General features: G+C 38.5%; 1 protein-coding gene across 4 annotated transcripts in view; it reads left to right on the top strand.

Moving 5' to 3' along the window:
• abch1 (ATP-binding cassette, sub-family H, member 1) overlaps positions 1 to 17,851 on the top strand; it is a 36,914-nt gene extending 19,063 nt beyond the window's left edge. For all 4 annotated transcript variants that reach the window (XM_085477125.1, XM_085477124.1, XM_085477127.1 and 1 more), the window contains exons 12-20: positions 1,417 to 1,487; positions 2,834 to 2,883; positions 3,235 to 3,291; positions 3,414 to 3,484; positions 3,938 to 4,026; positions 4,950 to 5,053; positions 8,558 to 8,717; positions 11,592 to 11,696; positions 13,499 to 17,851. In XM_085477125.1, the coding sequence (XP_085333251.1) occupies positions 1,417 to 1,487; positions 2,834 to 2,883; positions 3,235 to 3,291; positions 3,414 to 3,484; positions 3,938 to 4,026; positions 4,950 to 5,053; positions 8,558 to 8,717; positions 11,592 to 11,696; positions 13,499 to 13,605 (814 nt within the window). In that variant the 3' untranslated portion in view covers positions 13,606 to 17,851. The remainder of the gene's footprint in view (positions 1 to 1,416; positions 1,488 to 2,833; positions 2,884 to 3,234; positions 3,292 to 3,413; positions 3,485 to 3,937; positions 4,027 to 4,949; positions 5,054 to 8,557; positions 8,718 to 11,591; positions 11,697 to 13,498) is intronic.
• Positions 17,852 to 18,202: the final 351 nt, after the last annotated feature.

The raw sequence follows: 18,202 nt of genomic DNA, 5'->3' as shown, positions 1-18,202 counted from the left end.
TTTCAACCAAGCTTTGTGGCACAGATGGACTCACATGCACTCACATTCTTCCACAACCTCCTGGTTTGTTCAGATCCAACTTTACAAACCTAAGCTCTGCTCTTACGTTCATTTAGAGGGAAGAGGCTCTCTTGGCAACCTTTCCAAACAAGCCATTCTTATTCAGTCATTTTGTGATTGTGCTGTCATGAACGTTAACATTATGTCAGAAAAATGCATGTCAGTAAGTCTTAACAAAAAAATGAACGCATACTTTCCATGCTTTTTTTTAATAGTTTGCTTTGCTTTTTTAAAATATAAAATAAATTGTATTCTGTCATTTTCATTTTATTGGGATTTAAACCTTAATACAAAATTTTTTCTTAACAAAATCTCTTCTTAGCACCCGTGCAGTATCTTCATATCCCGCTTTGGGGATCACTGTTGTAAAAATAAAACATATATATTACTACATATACATATATCTAACATATAACATAATAAAAAATCTAAAATGATAAAATACCCTCAATTTGAAGCTTTTAGATGTTCAGCCATGTATTGGCATCATCATCTCCTGAAAGGATTAAATACAACAACTACCAGTAGATTTTTGTAAAAGCCTAACTAGGCAAGGCAGAAAATTTCCTGTAGCTACAAACTCTCTGTGCAGCACACCAGTTTCATACTTTGTAATGGAACTATGTTAAAGTGCAACACCCTTAATCAAAATTTTAATCTATGCACTTACGCAGACAGTAAGTTTGTCCAAGTGAGACCATCTGAAATAAATACTTTAAGGAATTCCAGGCTACACATATCTGACACGCATTATTCAGTTCACTGGTATTCAAGAACAAAGTTACAATTTAGTAATAGTAAATTACACGTGGTTCAATGCTCTCAGTGGCTCAGCTAGACTTGAGGCATTGCTTTAATTGTGTCAGAGAAATAATAATTAGCCTGCTGACCTTCTGAGTTTTAAATAGTGCTACCAGCCTGCAGTCACATGCATGCATGACTCTGTTTATTAATTCACTTGGCTGCTTAGTTTATAAGGTCATACACTCCTTTCATAAGGTTCCATATCAATAACCAGATTCCTTAGGAAAAAAATGAATATTTATGTTCCTATGCACCTTCCTCAGGTTCACCGGGTTTGTAGTGTCCTAATGGCCAAATTCTTCAACCTGGGTCACTGAGATTAGATTTCACTATCACATAGTTCAGTAGTGCTTTATCTGTCTCTATCTGTCTCTCTCGTATGCTGTCTATCATTTAAACTTGTCCTGCCAGACAAATTTAGAAAACCTGCAGATTCAGCAGATTATCACTCACTTTTCAGCTTGTCATTGCGATATTTACATTCTAGTGTTTTGTTAGATAGACTGAGGTTCTACTTTTTTCTGATCATAATTCTGGTTCCTTATTGCACAGGATGCTCCAGCGGCAGGTCTCTCAGGAGATAATCGATGGAGGATCAATACACGTCTGGCTGGACCAGACAAGTAAGATACAAACCATTTTTGGATAATTGTTGTTGAATGAAACATACTGTGTGCTTTATTTATGTTATACTAATGTATATTGTACATATAGGATTCTCACATACATCAAATTCCGGCATTACATCAAACTACTGCTTGTCACTGGTGGTAGTATGAAATGGTACCTGCAGATCATTCGGCCTGCACAAGTAGACCTCTTTGTATTAGATATTAGTACCATGTCTGCTGTTAGGTAGTTTACTGTCAGACCATAAACTGGTGCAGTAGGTTCATCCTGGTGGAGGACAATGCTGAGCCTCATATTGTCATGATCCTGGGTCTTTGACCCAGCGTTTTAAGTTTTAGGTAATGTTTGATGTTTATGGTTTATTTTCAAGTTCATTAGATTACCTAAGCTCATTTACGTTTCCCTCACCCTTTGTCTGTGAGGCTGTTTTGACTGCATGTCTTATGTTATCAAGTTTGTATTGTCATGTCTTCTTCACATGTTTCCTGTTTTGTTTTGGAAGAGTCTGGTGTTCTTTGTTCATTGTAGTTAGTGTTACTCTCCCCTGTATTGTCATTATGTTTCATTCTAGTCAGCTGTGTTCTCATGTGTCTCCACTTCCCCTGATCACCTCATGTGTGTATTTAAGTCCTCACTCTTCCTTTGTTTGTCATCAGGTCGTCTGTTTTTCTCGCCATAGCCAGAGTCACAGCCATAGTTAGCTTTCATAGTTTGTTCCCAGTTTAGGTTTCTGTTTAGTTATTGCTCTTCTGCTGCCCTCATTCTCGTTTGTTTCTTTCGTGATCATCAGCCACAATAAAAGGCTCGTTTTTGTTTAAGTTCACTCCCTTATCCTCACTTGTGTTCGCACCTGGGTCCACCACACACATCTCCGCACGGTCTGTCTCCACAAACCGTGACACATGTGGCCAAAGTGTACAAGTAATTCCTAAATGCAACCTCACATATTGGTGCATTCCAGTGCAGCCATAGACTGTCCAGAAGCTCACTGATACTCCAGGTCAGGGAGGAGATCCTCATAGGACACCGTAGACCTTCTAATCAGGAGTATGCCCAGATGTCATGTGGGGGCCATGTATACTTCTAAGACAGATAACACAAGCTGGCCTCAATCTGTGATTTCAATTTCTTATTTCTGGTATAATTTTAAATCCAGCCCTTAAAAGGTCAATAAGTTTGGTTTCTACTCTATGTCAGCAAAGATTTTCAACCTGAATATTTCATTCATCAAGATCTGATGTGTGATTTACATGCTCCCTTTAAATTTTGAATGGTGAACATTAAAAAATCACTCTGACAAGACGAAGATGCTCATGTTTTCCCTTTTTTTCATTCTTAGATCGGCAAATTGCCCTCATGGTGCAGAAGAAACTACACCAGGCCTTCCAGGTACAAATATGATGTGAAGTCTATGCTGTATACATAAAATATCCATGTTTCAGTGAACAAGAGCCATCACTGAGCTTTTAGCCACAGCTTAAGAAGCCTGGTTGTTGATTGAGCCCATAAAGTTATCAGGACAGCGTTTACTGCTGGCCATTGGAAAATAACCCAACTTTTCAAACACCTCCCATCTTTTTTAAGCGGTCTGTGGACGAGAGCCGTTGTGAACTAGAATTATGTAAACAACATTAAACTGATTTGAATATTTAATGAAAATACTTAAAGATGATAAAGAGTAGCCCTGATTTTTTCTTAAAAAAACAGATGCATCACTTATGTTTTGCCCTCTGTCTGCAGGCATTTGTGGATTATAAGCTGGGTGGCATGGCATATATGGTTGCCTTACCAATAAAGGTAAGAGAGTTTATGGAAAAAAGCAACTGAATGTAATTAAATACTGTAAATACTTAAATGTATATGAATTTATACATGCTGCATAATAAAGTAAAATAAACACTCTTGATTTCTTCTGCTAGTTTGAGGAGCCAATCTACGGCAGCCAAAACACAGACTTTACTACATTTGTGACCCCTGGAGCTGTGCTCAGGTCAGTACACTGTGTGCTGGTTAAAGTATAGGGTAGTAGACACCTTACTATACCTGTGTCGGGGTGATTGTGGCTCAAGAGTTGGGAGTTCGCCTTGTAATCGGAAGGTTGCCGATTTGAGCCCCGGCTTGGACAGTCTCGGCCGTTGTGTCCTTGGGCAAGACACTTCACTCGTTCCCTACTGGTGGTGGTCAGAGGGCCCGGTGGCGCCAGTGTCCGGCAGCCTCGCCTCTGTCAGTGCGCCCCAGGGTGACTGTGGCTACAATGTAGCTTGCCATCACCAGTGTGTGAATGTGTGCGTGAAGGGACTAGTAAATACAAATACAGGCCTTTTACCATCTGTGTTTATTTCCTTTTGGTTAATTTTGTGAAATTTTTGGCATCAGCTCATAATAACAACATACCACCTTATCATTTCACTTCTACCTTCTCTTCTTCCGTTGATCCCTCCAGTATCACCTTCTACCTGGCCGTGGGTCTGACAGCACTCTCCTTTGTCCTGGAGAGGAAAGAGGGGCTTTTGGATAGATGCTGGGTCGCAGGTGAGCCGTCAAAGCTAACATTGCTCCCACACTCACACGCGAATACAGAAACCACTGTAGTGGTACACATGTTGCACCTGTACATATTAATGCTATGCAGGTTTTGAGTGTGCAAGTGCATTTCCACGATGAAGAATGACAAATCTTTCTGTATGGTTTCTAGTTTTAAAACACTCCTACACTCAAGTGGGAAAAGGAAAAGAAATTATTCACCTTGATAAAAAAAAAAAAATATATATATATAACTGTGGCTTATTGCCAAACAGCTTCAACTAAATCTGAATGTTAGCTGTACCTATAAGAAGCATGTTTTTAATTTCTCTTGTCAAGATTTGACAGTCTGATCTAAAAGTCCAATTTTGGATTGTTTGCAGAACTGGTGTGAATCACATAAATGGGAAAAACCATCAAATAAACTGAGTCTGTGTTCAGTATTAACCATATAGTGGTGATAAGAATCCAATCAATGGATTGTTTCAAGTGTAATTCATGACTTGACCACTAGAGGGAGTAAGAAGATCACAGTAGGGTTCAGCAGATGTCCTTGAGCAAGCAGACACACTGAGAACCTTTTGTTTTGATCTTCTTATAAACTGCTGTTTTTAGCATTGAAATGGATTATGAGTTAATAGTAATCTCTTATTGAGTATTTGTAATTATATCAAAAATGTGTTATAGTTGCAGGTATCACATGTGACTTAGTTTGTAATAAAAAAAAGTATAATATAGCTGAGCAGTTAAAAAGTTTATGTTTATGAAGCAGTTTATGTTTATCCTCTGTTATGATTATGATTTGATAGATACTGGGAACCCATAAATTGACTGCAACATTACGTAATTGATTAAATAATTGATGTGAATGTAAAATGTGTAAAGATCTTTTAGTGAGTTTATTGAATTTTGTCTCTCTGTGTTTCTATCAGGTGTGAGCTCTCTGGAGACGATGCTGGCTCACCTCTTCTCTCAGCTGTTCGTCATCAGCGTTCAGATCATCCTGCTGCTTCTTATGATGCTGCTCGTCTTCAAGGTAGAAGTAATAAAACCGAAAAATAACACAGAAACTCAAAATACAGACGTAGTCAGATGAACCTTTGCAGCAGTAAAAAATGAAGTCCACAGAGAAGAAAGTGTCAGCAGGGGAAATGAATGATAAAAATAGAAGCCTTAAGAACGGTTTGGTTATATAAACAAGGCTGACTGTTATTTTTACCTCACAGTATAACAGATGTCACCTCACTGTTTGCTTCTTTAATTGATTTTCTGTGTTTGCTTTCAGTCAGTGTAATGCCAATAAGTGTTTGCAAAGCCAGACCACAGGGTCAGTCCTGTTTAACCTTTGCTGAGACCACAACACGGTCACTTAATGTTAAACACTTTAGGTTGAAACGTGGTATTTCCTGTGCTCTTTGCAAACTCATTGTGTGAGGGAGATTTTCTTTGCTTTTTAAAACGGCCTCTGATATGGTTTCGTTCAACATGCAGGGAACAGCTCTGACATACTGAAGGTTAATCCCTCGCCGACCTTTTACCATCTTCATTTGCATTTTTCCTACATCATCAAAATCAGACTTTACCTGCAGTGGATTCAAGTCATAATTTTATGATAATTTTATTAACCTCCATTTTTTTTCAAGCATATACCTTGTTTCCCTCATAAAAATTTAGTTACAGTGCACTCAAGAGGAAATATATCACATAAAGGCCACTTTCCACTTTCTTCTATTGGTCCAAAACAGTTTCATAACATCACTTATGTGGCAAGACAAAGTTCAGCTACTCTATATACACATGGACTTATCAAACAGTGCTGCTTTTCACTATATTATGACTCGAGATTTAATGTAGAATCGCTGATGTCATGAAACATGTGACAAATCTTGCCAGTTTTCATTGGCTATTTGCTGTTTTATGACTTGACTATGAGGACATGAAAACTTGTCTTCACATTTAAAGACTTTAAACAGTGGCTCAGTTGTGTATTGGTTTACACTAACTGACTAACAAGCAAAAAAAATCCTAAAAGGAGATACAAATCCCTTTGGAATTGGGCCAGGAAGAATATATAAGGGAAAGTAGCTTCTTCTTTATTTAAAGAATATTAATCCTTCTGACATCCAGTGAGAAAAGTATCTGAACTGTTAAACCCAGAGTTTTATGGTTTTCTGTTTTTCATTAGTTTATGCTGTTGTTATGTTGTTGCTGCTAAAGACATTTTTGGTATTTTATTTATTTTTGTTGTACTTTTTTTAAAGTCTACTTTTAATTTTTATTACCATTAACTTAAATGTCCCAAGTTCGATTAACTTTAATATCCTTGGCTTTAATGACCAAACCAGTGGGAACATCGGGATTTCCTTCACTACTGATTATTGATAGACATCCATATGAAATCAATAGAGAGAAGAAAGAACAGAGTATAAATGTGAGTGTGCGTTTAGTTCATGCAGGGACCTGCTTTTATGCGTACGCTCCTCTATGTTAGTGTGTGTGTGTGTGTGTGTGTGTGTGTGTGTGTGTGTGTGTGTGTGTGTGTGTGTGTGTGTGTGTGTGTGTGTGTTTTAATTAAGGTGCTCAAGTCCACAGAACCCACCGCTCCATAAATCACTTCCCGCTCCGGCCGTATCCAAGGATCACTGCAGGATCACCACAACAACAGGCCTTGATTGCTGTGGCAACCGAGTGGTCATGTGGTCTCTTGGTGCAGGTTTATTTTTGCACGTTGTCAGGGGAGACGGGAAGTGTCTTAACACTCCAAGGAGGGCACAGACACACACACAGTTTAGCGAGGGAGCTTATCACCTGGAATCTTGTGAGGCGAGACTTCCAGTCTCTGTTTTACTGCTTTTATGTGACTTTGAAAAGTTTCATATCTCATTTACATCACAGACCAAAGTTCAGTATCAGTGATATTTCTTTCCATTTCTTGTGGTATTTTTGGCTGAAGATAAGTCCAGAAAATCAAAGTGCTTCTACGTTTTTTTTTTGTTTTCGTTTTTTTATCTTTTCCCCGCTTTCTTTTCATCTCATCTTCTTGTCTTTTCCTGTGTTATTTTAAAAAAAATCCACTGATTCAAAGTCGCCCCAGGTGATTTAGTATTGCACTCTGATATGTTACATGTGGTGGACACTTAAACTCCTCTCTGCAGTGTCTGATTTTGTACACCACTCTTTAATGCATGATAACTTCCCATATTAACATCACAGGACCATTTCACTGGTGTATAGTCAGGGTAAGAACTATTTGTCCTTGTTATCTGTGGTGAAACTAAATGTTAAAACTCCTTAAAATGGCCTTGAATGTCCAGGGATGGAAAAAACAACCATAACTTAAAAACGTAATTATTACACATTAGGAAAGAGTTTTCAACTGATTAAGACAGAGATTAGGATCAGCCCTGCAATCTCATTTCTTTCTAACTCCTCACCTCTATTTATTTATTCATCTTCAGACTTCTCTTTCCCCACAGACCATGCAGATATGATAAAATAGTGGAATTCCCCTTTAACAGCCACACAAGATGATTGTACATCATGTCGGGAGTGAGCATGCAGCAAGCGCTGGTGTAATTTCATGTCCATCAAACGTCTTTCACAGCTCCTTTTTTAAAATGTATCATATCATGGTTTTCCATGGCTTTAGCTTCATCAATAATTCTGTGACACAAACATAAACCATCACAAACATTTTTAAAAAAAACTACTATCATCTTCAAATAGTTTTAGAAACTCCCAGCAGACAGACAATTGTAATATATTTTACAAGAAAAGCTTACATTGTTTCTAAGTTTTAAAAATCTGGTTGTAATGCTGCAGTTTCTCTGTGTTTATTCAGCTTTTTCTACTTGTGATAAGAAATACTGTGCTCGCTAAAACAATATTGAATACTTGACCATCTTTAGCTTTAATCACAGCACATTAGCTGTGGCATCATTTTGATGACCTTATGCAATGTTACAACATTTATTTCCAAGCAGAGCAGAACTGATGATGAGATGCAGACAGTCAGCTCACCTCATTTTTGGGGTACATAATGTTGCTGAATTAGACCTGACAAAATGAAGCAACCCCAGATCATAGCACAGCCCCCGAGAGGCTCACAGGAAGTAGACGTAATAGGTGCATCACTTTATCCACCTCTGTTTTTACGCTGATACACCAGTCAGTCCGGAACAGCGTAAATATGAGATTATTCCCTTTTCCCATTGATCCAGGGTTCAATCTTTATGCACCCTAGCAAAGAGGTTTTCTTCACACTGTGCAGAAAATTATCTCACTTAGTCGTTGAAGATTTTTCTTTTCCAACCATATGATTTTTAGTAATTCCATCACTGTCTTAGTAATAATTCGATGGAAGGCCCTTACCCATGTTTATGATGCTGGAAGTACTGCTTTGTTCTAGCTTCCCCTCTATTTTTCTTAACTGTTAGGTCTGCTGCAGCTTTGCATTTAAAATGCCCACAACTTAATCAAGCTTGTTATCTTTTTCTTACCCCTGCTCTTCATCTCTTTCTCTCTCTCTCTGTCTTTGCAGAACCCTAACGAAGGGTCCTTGGTGCTCGTCATAATTCTGATAGTCCTGCAGGGTGTCACAGGCATCTCATTTGGCCTCGTAATCTCATCTGCAATCGACGACGAGCAGAGCGCCAACCAGGCCGCTCTGGGTATCTTCTACCCCAATCTCATCCTTAGTGGTAAGCAGTGAGATTTACTGTTGTGAGTGTAAAAAGCCTTAAAAAGCACAGTAGGTGTGAGTCTGAGCATCACTGAATCAGGGAATTAGAATCTGATTAAATCATCTTTGATGTTGTGAACTGGGTGTAAGCATTTGTGTAGGTAGTGCAAATAAATGGTGGTTTTATTTGGATTAAAAGCTCAAAACTTTAGAAGCTGTAGGAGGATGTGTAATATTTTGTATATATACATTATGGGAAATGTGTTTATCCTTTGCTGACACTGATGTGCAAATAAGCTTACAAAGACTAAAGCCCAGAGGTGTGGACTCGAGTCACATGACTTGGACTCGAGTCAGACTCGAGTCATTAATTTTATGACTTTAGACTTGACTTGAAAAAATGTTCTAAGACTTGTGACTTGACTTGGACTTTTACACCAATGACTTGGGACTTGAATTGGACTTGAACCGGTTTACTTGAAAAGACTTGATATTTCACCCCAAATATAAAATTTAACATGCATATTATATAGAGATTGAAAATGTGACGTCATTCACGGGTAGAACCGCAAAGGATTCTGGGAACTCGTGGCAAGCGGTACTAGCGCACGCAGGCTTTCAATTAAAATCAGTCACACAGCGATAAAAAGAAACACAAAAAATGGCAGGAAGCTGTTGTATTATTAACTGCAATAGCCGGTCGCATGACAGCCACGGGAAGCCGACGGGTAAAGAGATCGGTTGTTATCGGATTACGTCGTGGAAGAGAAATTGTTCGAGCCATGTTTCCGAAGTAACAAAGAGGCGACTGGATTGCAGCCATTCAAAGATCAAATATAACGTCCTAGAACACTCCAGCTCACAGGTTAGTCTGCTCCAAGCATTTACACAAAGGTCAGTCTGCTGTTGTAGTTAATGCGTCATTTTTCTTAACATAATTGGTGATATAGGTTACAAGCAAGTCTGGCGCTGAACAGAAATTGTCGCGCTATGCTCCTTTGTTTATTGTGCATAAATAGTGAATTGTCCTGACACAATATTGCGTTTCGCTTCTGTTATTATGGTACACTGACAAAAACACATACTTTTATTCACAGGATAAAACAGGTTTTTTGTATCACTAATTGCCCAGTACGATTACAGCATACAATATTGTTGTCACTGCTACATTTCTGTAACGCGTACCAGAAATTATTTCCACTACTAATTAATTACCGTTGAGCTCAAAGGTCCTATTAATAAACGGTTAACGAATGTGTATTTATGAAGACGATTTGTGAGACTGGTAAACTTATGATACGTACGATGGTCTTTCGTTCTACACGGTGCATTTCAAGGTCCTGCACCCATCCGTCGGTAAACTGTACCTGGGCTTGTTGCAGTGACCGGAAGTTACTAAACTTCATGAGTGTATGCACTCACTCCAAGAACCGTATAATTATAAATATGCATATAAATATGCTAAGATGAGATAGCTGACTTCATCTAACTAGCAAATGTTTTCCAGGCTACGTTGGTGATACAGTTTTTTTTAATGTGTATGATATTTTTGTCATGCGATTTTAAAGCCGGTCCTACAACCGCATCCAAGAATAACATGCAGCTTATCTCAGAACTGTCGGTGAAAATTATTCTTGGAGCTAAGTTTAATTGAGCTGCATTTTAAAGAGGTGCAATTTCACAATTTGTGTATATTTTCTAAGTTCACTATTTTGTATGTGTTGAGAAAAACACAGATTTTAAAATTACATGGTCTAATATTTACATTTAGCATAACTGCAACATTATTTTTTCGTTTGTTTTTTTTAAAGACTCGAAAGGACTTGAAATTCAAAGTTTCAGCCTCATGACTTGACTCGGACTTTTACACCAGTGACTTGAGACTCGACTGTGACTTGCCTGACATTACTTGAGACTTGACTTGAGACTTGAGGATAAAGACTTGAGACTTACTTGAGACTTGCAAAACAATGACTTGGTCCCACCTCTGCTAAAGCCCACTGCCTAACTCACTGATGTTTAATCATTTGTAGCAGATTTTCTTTAATTTTGGTTTTTCTTATGCACACTAAGTCATCCAGTGTTTTCATATCATATCAGACTTCTTGTTAGCAGCCCTGCAGTTGCACAAACTGGTTGCTAGTCTTCCCAAGGGCCACGTAAAACAACAACAACAAAATCCAGTGAAAAAACATGCAGACAAGAAAAACATGCCTGAAATATACAATGAAGTGTAAAATGCTCTTATATCAGTGTGAGGCATATCAGATTTGTGATATAATTTTGACATGCTTGTTATTCCTTTGATTAAGTCCCAGTTAATGATTCATGAGTAAAGAAACTGATATTTTTGAAGATATTTTTGGAGGATGTAATAGTTACTCTGCATACATCTGTGATGTCAGACCACACAGAATAATAAGAAATTCTTTAAAGGCTTTTTCTTATTTTGATGCTGTGGCCTAAAAGGACGGAAACAGCAGTGAATAAAATCTCTCCACTGCAGTGTTCATCCTGTTGCTGTTCTGCTCTGGATCTTCCAGCCATATCACAATATTTCCATCTTTGAACTCTGAGTCCAGACTTCCTTAGAAAAAGATGGAATTCTGAACATCTGCAATTCAAAGCAAAATTTGTGTGCTGATGAAGTGATTGCTGCAGAAGAGCTGCTAAATGCACCGTGAAGTGAGATTAGTTTTTCAGCTGCTCAGACTGAACTTTGAACCTGATTTGGAATGTGAAAAAAACAGAAAAAAACAAGAGAAAGGGCAGATTATTTTAATGCTTCACAGCCTGCTTGTTATCAGAATCTAGACACAAAGCATTCCTGCTGGAGGTGTAAATGATATCTTACCCACATCTGACACATTGTCCTCTCTGTCCTGTCATGTAGGTATCATCTGGCCCGTGGAATGTATCCCGTATCCTCTCCGCTACCTTAGCCTGGTCCTTCCTCAGACCTACGCCTCAGAAGCCCTTCGCTGTATCATGTACAGAGGTAACGCTCATGCACAGAACACATCACACACAACAACAGTTTAACGTCATGTGTTGTTGCTGCGCACCATATGGCATATTGGTAGCGTGTAAGAGTTAGCAGCGTGTGCACGGCTCAGATGATTACGTTGTGCACAACGGAGCCAGTTGACTAAATCATTAATCAGCTCTGGGTCCAGTGTAACTCATCTCTCAGGAGGTGTAGTGGTTTCATCTGTCTTCCAATCTTTTCTCCTCCTGTTGACCTCTGAACAATAAGACTTGATGACAGCACGAGCTCCCCTTGTGCTATTTGATACAGAGGAAGTCGGAGGAGCCATTTCCTGTTTGAAGGCCTTATCGTATAGATGTGGTGGAAAAAATCTCACAGGGACAAGTCCACAATGTCAGAGTTCAATTTAGGAAATGAACTGCCACCTTTCTTTTCTTTTACCATGGAAAATGCAGCTTCATCCTGCCACATTTGCTAACTGGACTTGGTGACTGTTTAATCTCATACAAGATGTCCCTGTCTATAAATGCAGACCCAGATTTAAGATCAATCTATTATGCTTTGTTTTATTTTCTTTTTTTTCCAGGGGTCGTAGCTTGTACTAAAACCTTTTTGAGATACTGAGGTCAGCTTATATATGAGAGATCCCTGTGAGATAAAATTTGAGTCTGCTCGAAACTTTTGGTTTCCCCCACCTTCAAAGGGGAGCCCATTATAAGAAAACTGGCATGAAGCAAAATGAGCTACAACAGCTTATTTCAAATCGAGGATAAACTAAGGGGCGCTCTGAGGTCTATTTTAAAACATGCATAGCAACTCTAACAGAGTCCAGCAGACATGAAAATTTAACAGTAGGTCAGCTTTAAATGAGTTGAAGCTACATCTGTGAGTCACTTTAGTTCTTTTTTTTTTGATTGATAATTTTTTAATAGACAGAAAAAAAAGAGACACAAGTTACAAATTTCTAAATCACATCACGTTGTGTCCACTTTTTGTAAACCCTTTCTTATTCTTATTGATATAAAGGGTTAGTTTACTAAAGTCTTGGAAAACTATAAAATTCTTCAAAGACTGTCGGCTATTAAAAAAAAAAAGCAAAAATTGTCCCTGATTTTTATTGAAACACCGGGGTCTCTTTCAGCAGCCTTGCCCTGTCTTTGATCTCTCCGTGTCCACTCTGACCACTTGCAGGTGTGCGTTTGCAAAACAACAACCTTCAACTTGTATTTATTTTGTCGGAAGAAGTTGCAGGGATCAATCTGTTAAGCCGGGTGGGTGATGCATACCACAGTTTGGGGGAATTTCATCAAAGGTCACACACAGGTTACATTAGAGCTTCCCACTGGCAGTCTGACCCATTGGACAGTGTCACAGTGCACAACACTGTAAATATATCTAACAAAAAATGTAAAAGCATGCTCCTTTTTTGCACAATTGATCTGACATGCCTGACACGTCTCTGAGTTGCAGCCCAGCTCCCATTGATGGTCCTCAACATGAAGAGTCAAATGGGTACAGAAGCTGATGCTTGCTCTCTGCACAAATCACAAATAAAAGGGTGGTTAGAAAGAAATCTTAAATTGGCACGAGCTCAGGGAAATACACATAAGTGCATATAGAGACAACCTTGAAGTGAGGGGGTAGAGTTTCTGCTTTCTTGTAGGTGCAGTCTCAGAACTTTTTGATCATAGTTTGCATAAATCTGGTGCTGAAATCGTCGACCTTGTCTTTTTCTGTGTCCACTCTTTGCTTGTTTTGTCTTTTGTTTTCTTAATCTATGTAGTAATTGTAGATATAAATCTTCCCATCAGGCTGGGGTTTGTCTCGGATGATGGTGTGGCGAGGCTTCGCTGTTACCCTGGGCTGGAACACTTTCTTCCTCATCCTGGCGACAGTCATCCTGAAGCTGCGGACGTGACAGCCTCACCCCACAGAGCCTCCCTCAGAATGGGGGGGTGGAGCTGTCAGGGGAAGTCCTGAAGTCAACGACTCACCAGGGCCTCCTGCATGTGGATGGACTGGGGCAACAGCAAGAGGGAAAAGGGAGGAGAGGGGTTCACTGTGGTGTAATAGTTTGATGGGTTGAATGCATCAGTCGCTCTCCTCCAAATTATGTCTCTCTCACACACACTTACAAACATAGACTCCTGGGGTCCCTTATCCAGCTGCCTGAACCTGCAGCAGTTGCCTTTGGCCTGTTTAAACGCAAGTGTGAATTTAGGATGCTGCACACAGAAATACACAAAGTAGAAAATCTACATGCACAATATGTTATTTAAGTATTGTGTGTGGTCCTTTAGTTTGTTTCAATTCTATCCGTAGCTTCTTTAACTCAACACCATCTGAACGGCCATGCACCAGCTCAGGGTCACGTTTTATTATTTTTGTTTGGCCTTAGTCTTTAATGCTACTAAAGATTTTTCTGTAATACACTTTATATTACATCAAGTGGAGCAGCCCATTTTTTGGGGGGTGGGGGGAAGTGAATGTAACTGTCCTTGCAGTATATACTGTCTATCCTGTGTATATTTGCATTAAACAGACAAATCTGTTCAAGTTTATATAAAAAAGAAGAATCTTAGCACAACAGAAGCTTTTTGTCCACAAGAAAATGTGAAAATGTTTTTCAAGCAGAGAACCTGAGTGGAGGATTGTTGCATAATGTCGTGGGACTAGTTTTAAAGTGCTGATTGCATCATGTTGCTCAGAAGGTTCTCACCCACAGAAACACCATCTTCTCTATTTGCTCGCTTTTGATGTTTGCGTTCAGCTTTTTGTCCTGTCTGGTTATGACTTGACAGGAAGTGGTTTCATCTCACCGTGTTACCAGGTGCTGAAAAATCGTCACGTAGAGGTGCATTATTCAGCCTGAAGGTTTCCTCTTTTTTTGTGTGCCTGCTTCTCTTTTAGGAGGAGATTGGTGATGGGGAAAGTATTGGTACTGTATCTGTTTTTTAATTATTATTTCTCTCTACTTTGCTGGACAGAGTGGAGGTTCTTGGACAGATTCCCTTTCGCTGGTATATAGCTGTCCTAATCCATACAACTTTATTTTTTACACAGACTTTTTATTTGCTCAGACTTTTTATTAATCTTTCTTTAAGAATAATACAGATTAAAAGCACACAGGAGTAATGCTGCTTTGAATTAAACATGCTATGGAAATTAGGGAGGAAAAAAAAGGGAAGAAAAATCAAATGAAAATGCAGAAATAAGGTGTTTATAGTCAGAAAGCTTGGTTTTCCTTCCTTTTTTATGTAGGAGTAAACTGTAATGAAGAAATTTTAATTTTGACTTTGGGGGTGCTTTGACATCCTACAACAGATACCACTCTTTGTTTTGGAGGGTGTGTTTCCAATTAGAGGTTAGAATAAACAATGAGAAAAACAATTTTAAAACAAGACATGCCTATATCTCACAGGTTGTTTATTTTTCTGTCTTAAATCTACATCATAGGTGCATCATAACCAGAAACCATGCACAATAACCTGATGTGCACCTCCCCAACAATGTAATTATATGTCACACTAATGCAAGGGCAAGTGTAAATGCTGGAAAACCATGTGGGCCACTTGTGTACGCTACATCGTAGTGTCTGCATAGATTCACTGCAGAAGAATAACTTAAGTGTAAACCAGTGAGCTGTCTGCCTTTACCCATAGCATCATGTCTTCAGAGGAATAGTTTGACTTTCTGGTGGCCTAATAATAGGGGAAGATGTAAACCGTTGGCTTAGCTTAACGCTAATACAGGAAAGGGTAAAACAACCTGCCCAATTTAAAAAAAACACAAAAATATTTAAAGGTTAATACATGTTTTGGGTCATCAAAAAAATATAACTAAATGACTGAACTAAAATAAAAATAAGGACCTATTCAACCACAAGTATTTTTTTGCTGTTCAAGAGCTTTTTAAGAAGTGACATTGGTAAAAATCATTTTATCTATTTTCTCAAAATATCAACGTGTTTCTTTAAATGTAAAAACCTTTGAGAGACCCACAGTGCTGCAAAAGCACCAAACCAGCATTACATGTCGTGCCAGTCTAAGATTTCGAAATGTTTACATTCATTAATGTTTAATAAATCAGATTTTACTTTTTACCCAGTTTTTGTTTCCATCCTGTTGATCTAAAAACACATACTGATGCATAATGTTGGTTGGTTTTTTACCCATGATGCAACAGTGCTGGTAATGGCAGTTATATCATTAATATGTCCTTTAACAAGATAAATAATGAATCTAAATGATTGTAAGTCCCTCTGCTTGCTTTGTGTTGGCTTACATTATGGCTTAATGATGATGTGCATACACCATGCTGTGTACTGAGATTTTCTTGCACTGTAAATCTGCTCTTGCTGCTCTGCTGTACATTCATGAGTGTTCCTGTCGCACATTTTATGGGACATTGTGTTCTTGATTGGTAGAAATAGGGGAGCGTTGACGTATTCATCTTATTTAAACAGCTTTCTATTATGTTCAGAGGATTTCTAAATGGACTGTGAGGATATACTGTAGCTCTGTTCATATTCTTACCTCTGTGCCTCAGTTGACTTTCATCACACGATAATGTGTCTCTATATAAAATCATGTTAAAGTGGTGGTAAAATTGGTACAGCTCGTGTAAAACTGTTGCTGATTCTGTGAAAATGCTTTTGTTTTGTTTTGTTTGTTCTTGGAAAGCTGATATATTGTTGCCAAAAACTCAGTTTGATCTGTGTAAAATTTCTGATTTTTGTTCAAAAGTGCTTTGAATCGATTACTGAGTCATAATCTTGTGTTCACTACTTACATTTACTTTCCCACACTCCAGTACCTACAGCTAAATAATATGTAAACGCAAACATCTGAGCAAAAGCCTGCATGTCTTTGCATCTTATGATTTATATGAACTGCAATGATCCAACTAAAGATTCTGATTTAAATGAGCTATGGGGATTCTCCTGTATTGGTTCTATAATACTAACGACACCACAAGAACAAGCATATCAAATTAACCCTTTCACGCATAGTGGTCACTACAGTGGACAGCTATTCAAAGGCTGTTTTCTTGTATTTGTGTCATGTTGGTGGTATACTTGCACATAAACCTCTGCATTGGACACTGATGTGTCACTCCATACCCTGCCACCCACTGGTTGTTCAATGTTACTATAGATGTATGACGTGTTTCATTGTAATTATTGTTATTAAACCCTGTCATGCATGAATTATGACAACCTCAATCAGAATTTTTTTCTCAAGTATTTTTATTCATCCTTTCATGCCTAAAGATTACTAAAAATGCTAAAAGATATAATCCTGATTGAGGTTGTCATAATTCATGCATGAAAAGGTTAAGTATTTTAGACAAGATGGATGCAGCACAACATTCACTGACCTTTAGTTCTGCGCCACCAAGAGATCTGCATTTTTCATTGCTTTGTTATTAATTTCAGCATTTAGCTGAACTACTGCTATGCCTTACTGCAGCCTGCGCAGCTTTGTGGTGTACCCTGCGGAGAGTAACGGCTTCTTGTGTCCTTGAAATGTCCGATTTCCCTATTCTGAAAATGTGTTTTCTCAGTTAATCTCGATAAGCCAGTTTATCTCTTTTTTTTTTCATTTTGAGGGAACGACAAGAAGTGGTTGCGCAAATCGTACGTGTTGCAATTGAGTTTTTTGCAGTCAAATCACTACATTTGTTGTGTTGTTTGTCTGTGTTGCCAAGCCACCATCAGCCAGATCTGACCAAACACCCGTAATGCCCTCAGAAAGCAGATTAGCTGAACTATGAGTGTCGAACACCCAAGCAAATGTAATCGCTGATGATCTTATCAAAAATATTTTATGTTGTTAAGAAATTTTAAACAATTTTTTTCAGTGAATATAAGTCTGAAAGTTTTCTTCAGTTCACCTTGATAGCATGATTAGAAGCAGCCAAGTCTTATTCAGAGTTTAGTCTTTTTGTAGTTGGAGTATTGCAGTTCATATAAACAATGTTATGAAGGTTTGTGCTGCCAGGTTGAATCACATCCTCTCTGCTCCAAACTCTACCTCCGCTGTCTCTCCCTAAAGGGCATGTAAAGCATTTATACTCCTGTGTTGTGACATTTATGCACTGTGAAAGTGGACAAGCGTGTCTGCATTCATGTATTCTCAGACAATAAACTCGTCTGAAAAATCCTCTCTTTGTCTCCTCCTTCTGAATATTGGAGCCATGCCAGATTTCACTCGATGCCTATAGAATCCCCGCAATTCCTGTGGTTACGATAAACACCCGGAGGCCATGCACGATGGATTTATTTGATGACTTCATAGTTGCGTCATTGTGTTTGTTACCTTAGTGATGGAGAGGACCCCACTGCGTCTTGTATTCTTATCTGACTGCTTGACTGTTTGAACTCTGTGTGCCTTTGTTTGCGTCAGATTAATGTTATTAGTGCTTTTGTTTGTTTATTCAGTCGCATTGAGGGGACTCAACTTTTGGGGACTAGAAACATAAGAAAAATATATGATCAAAGCCCAAGGGTTGGG

This window comes from Copadichromis virginalis, linkage group LG13, assembly GCF_057382275.1.
Source record: "Copadichromis virginalis isolate Kocher_CV1m ecotype Utaka linkage group LG13, C_Virginalis_male_GT1.1, whole genome shotgun sequence".
Classification (NCBI taxonomy): Eukaryota; Metazoa; Chordata; class Actinopteri; order Cichliformes; family Cichlidae; genus Copadichromis; species Copadichromis virginalis.
The sequence above is the reverse complement of the archived record's forward strand: the minus strand, read 5'-3'. Positions and strand labels throughout refer to the sequence as shown.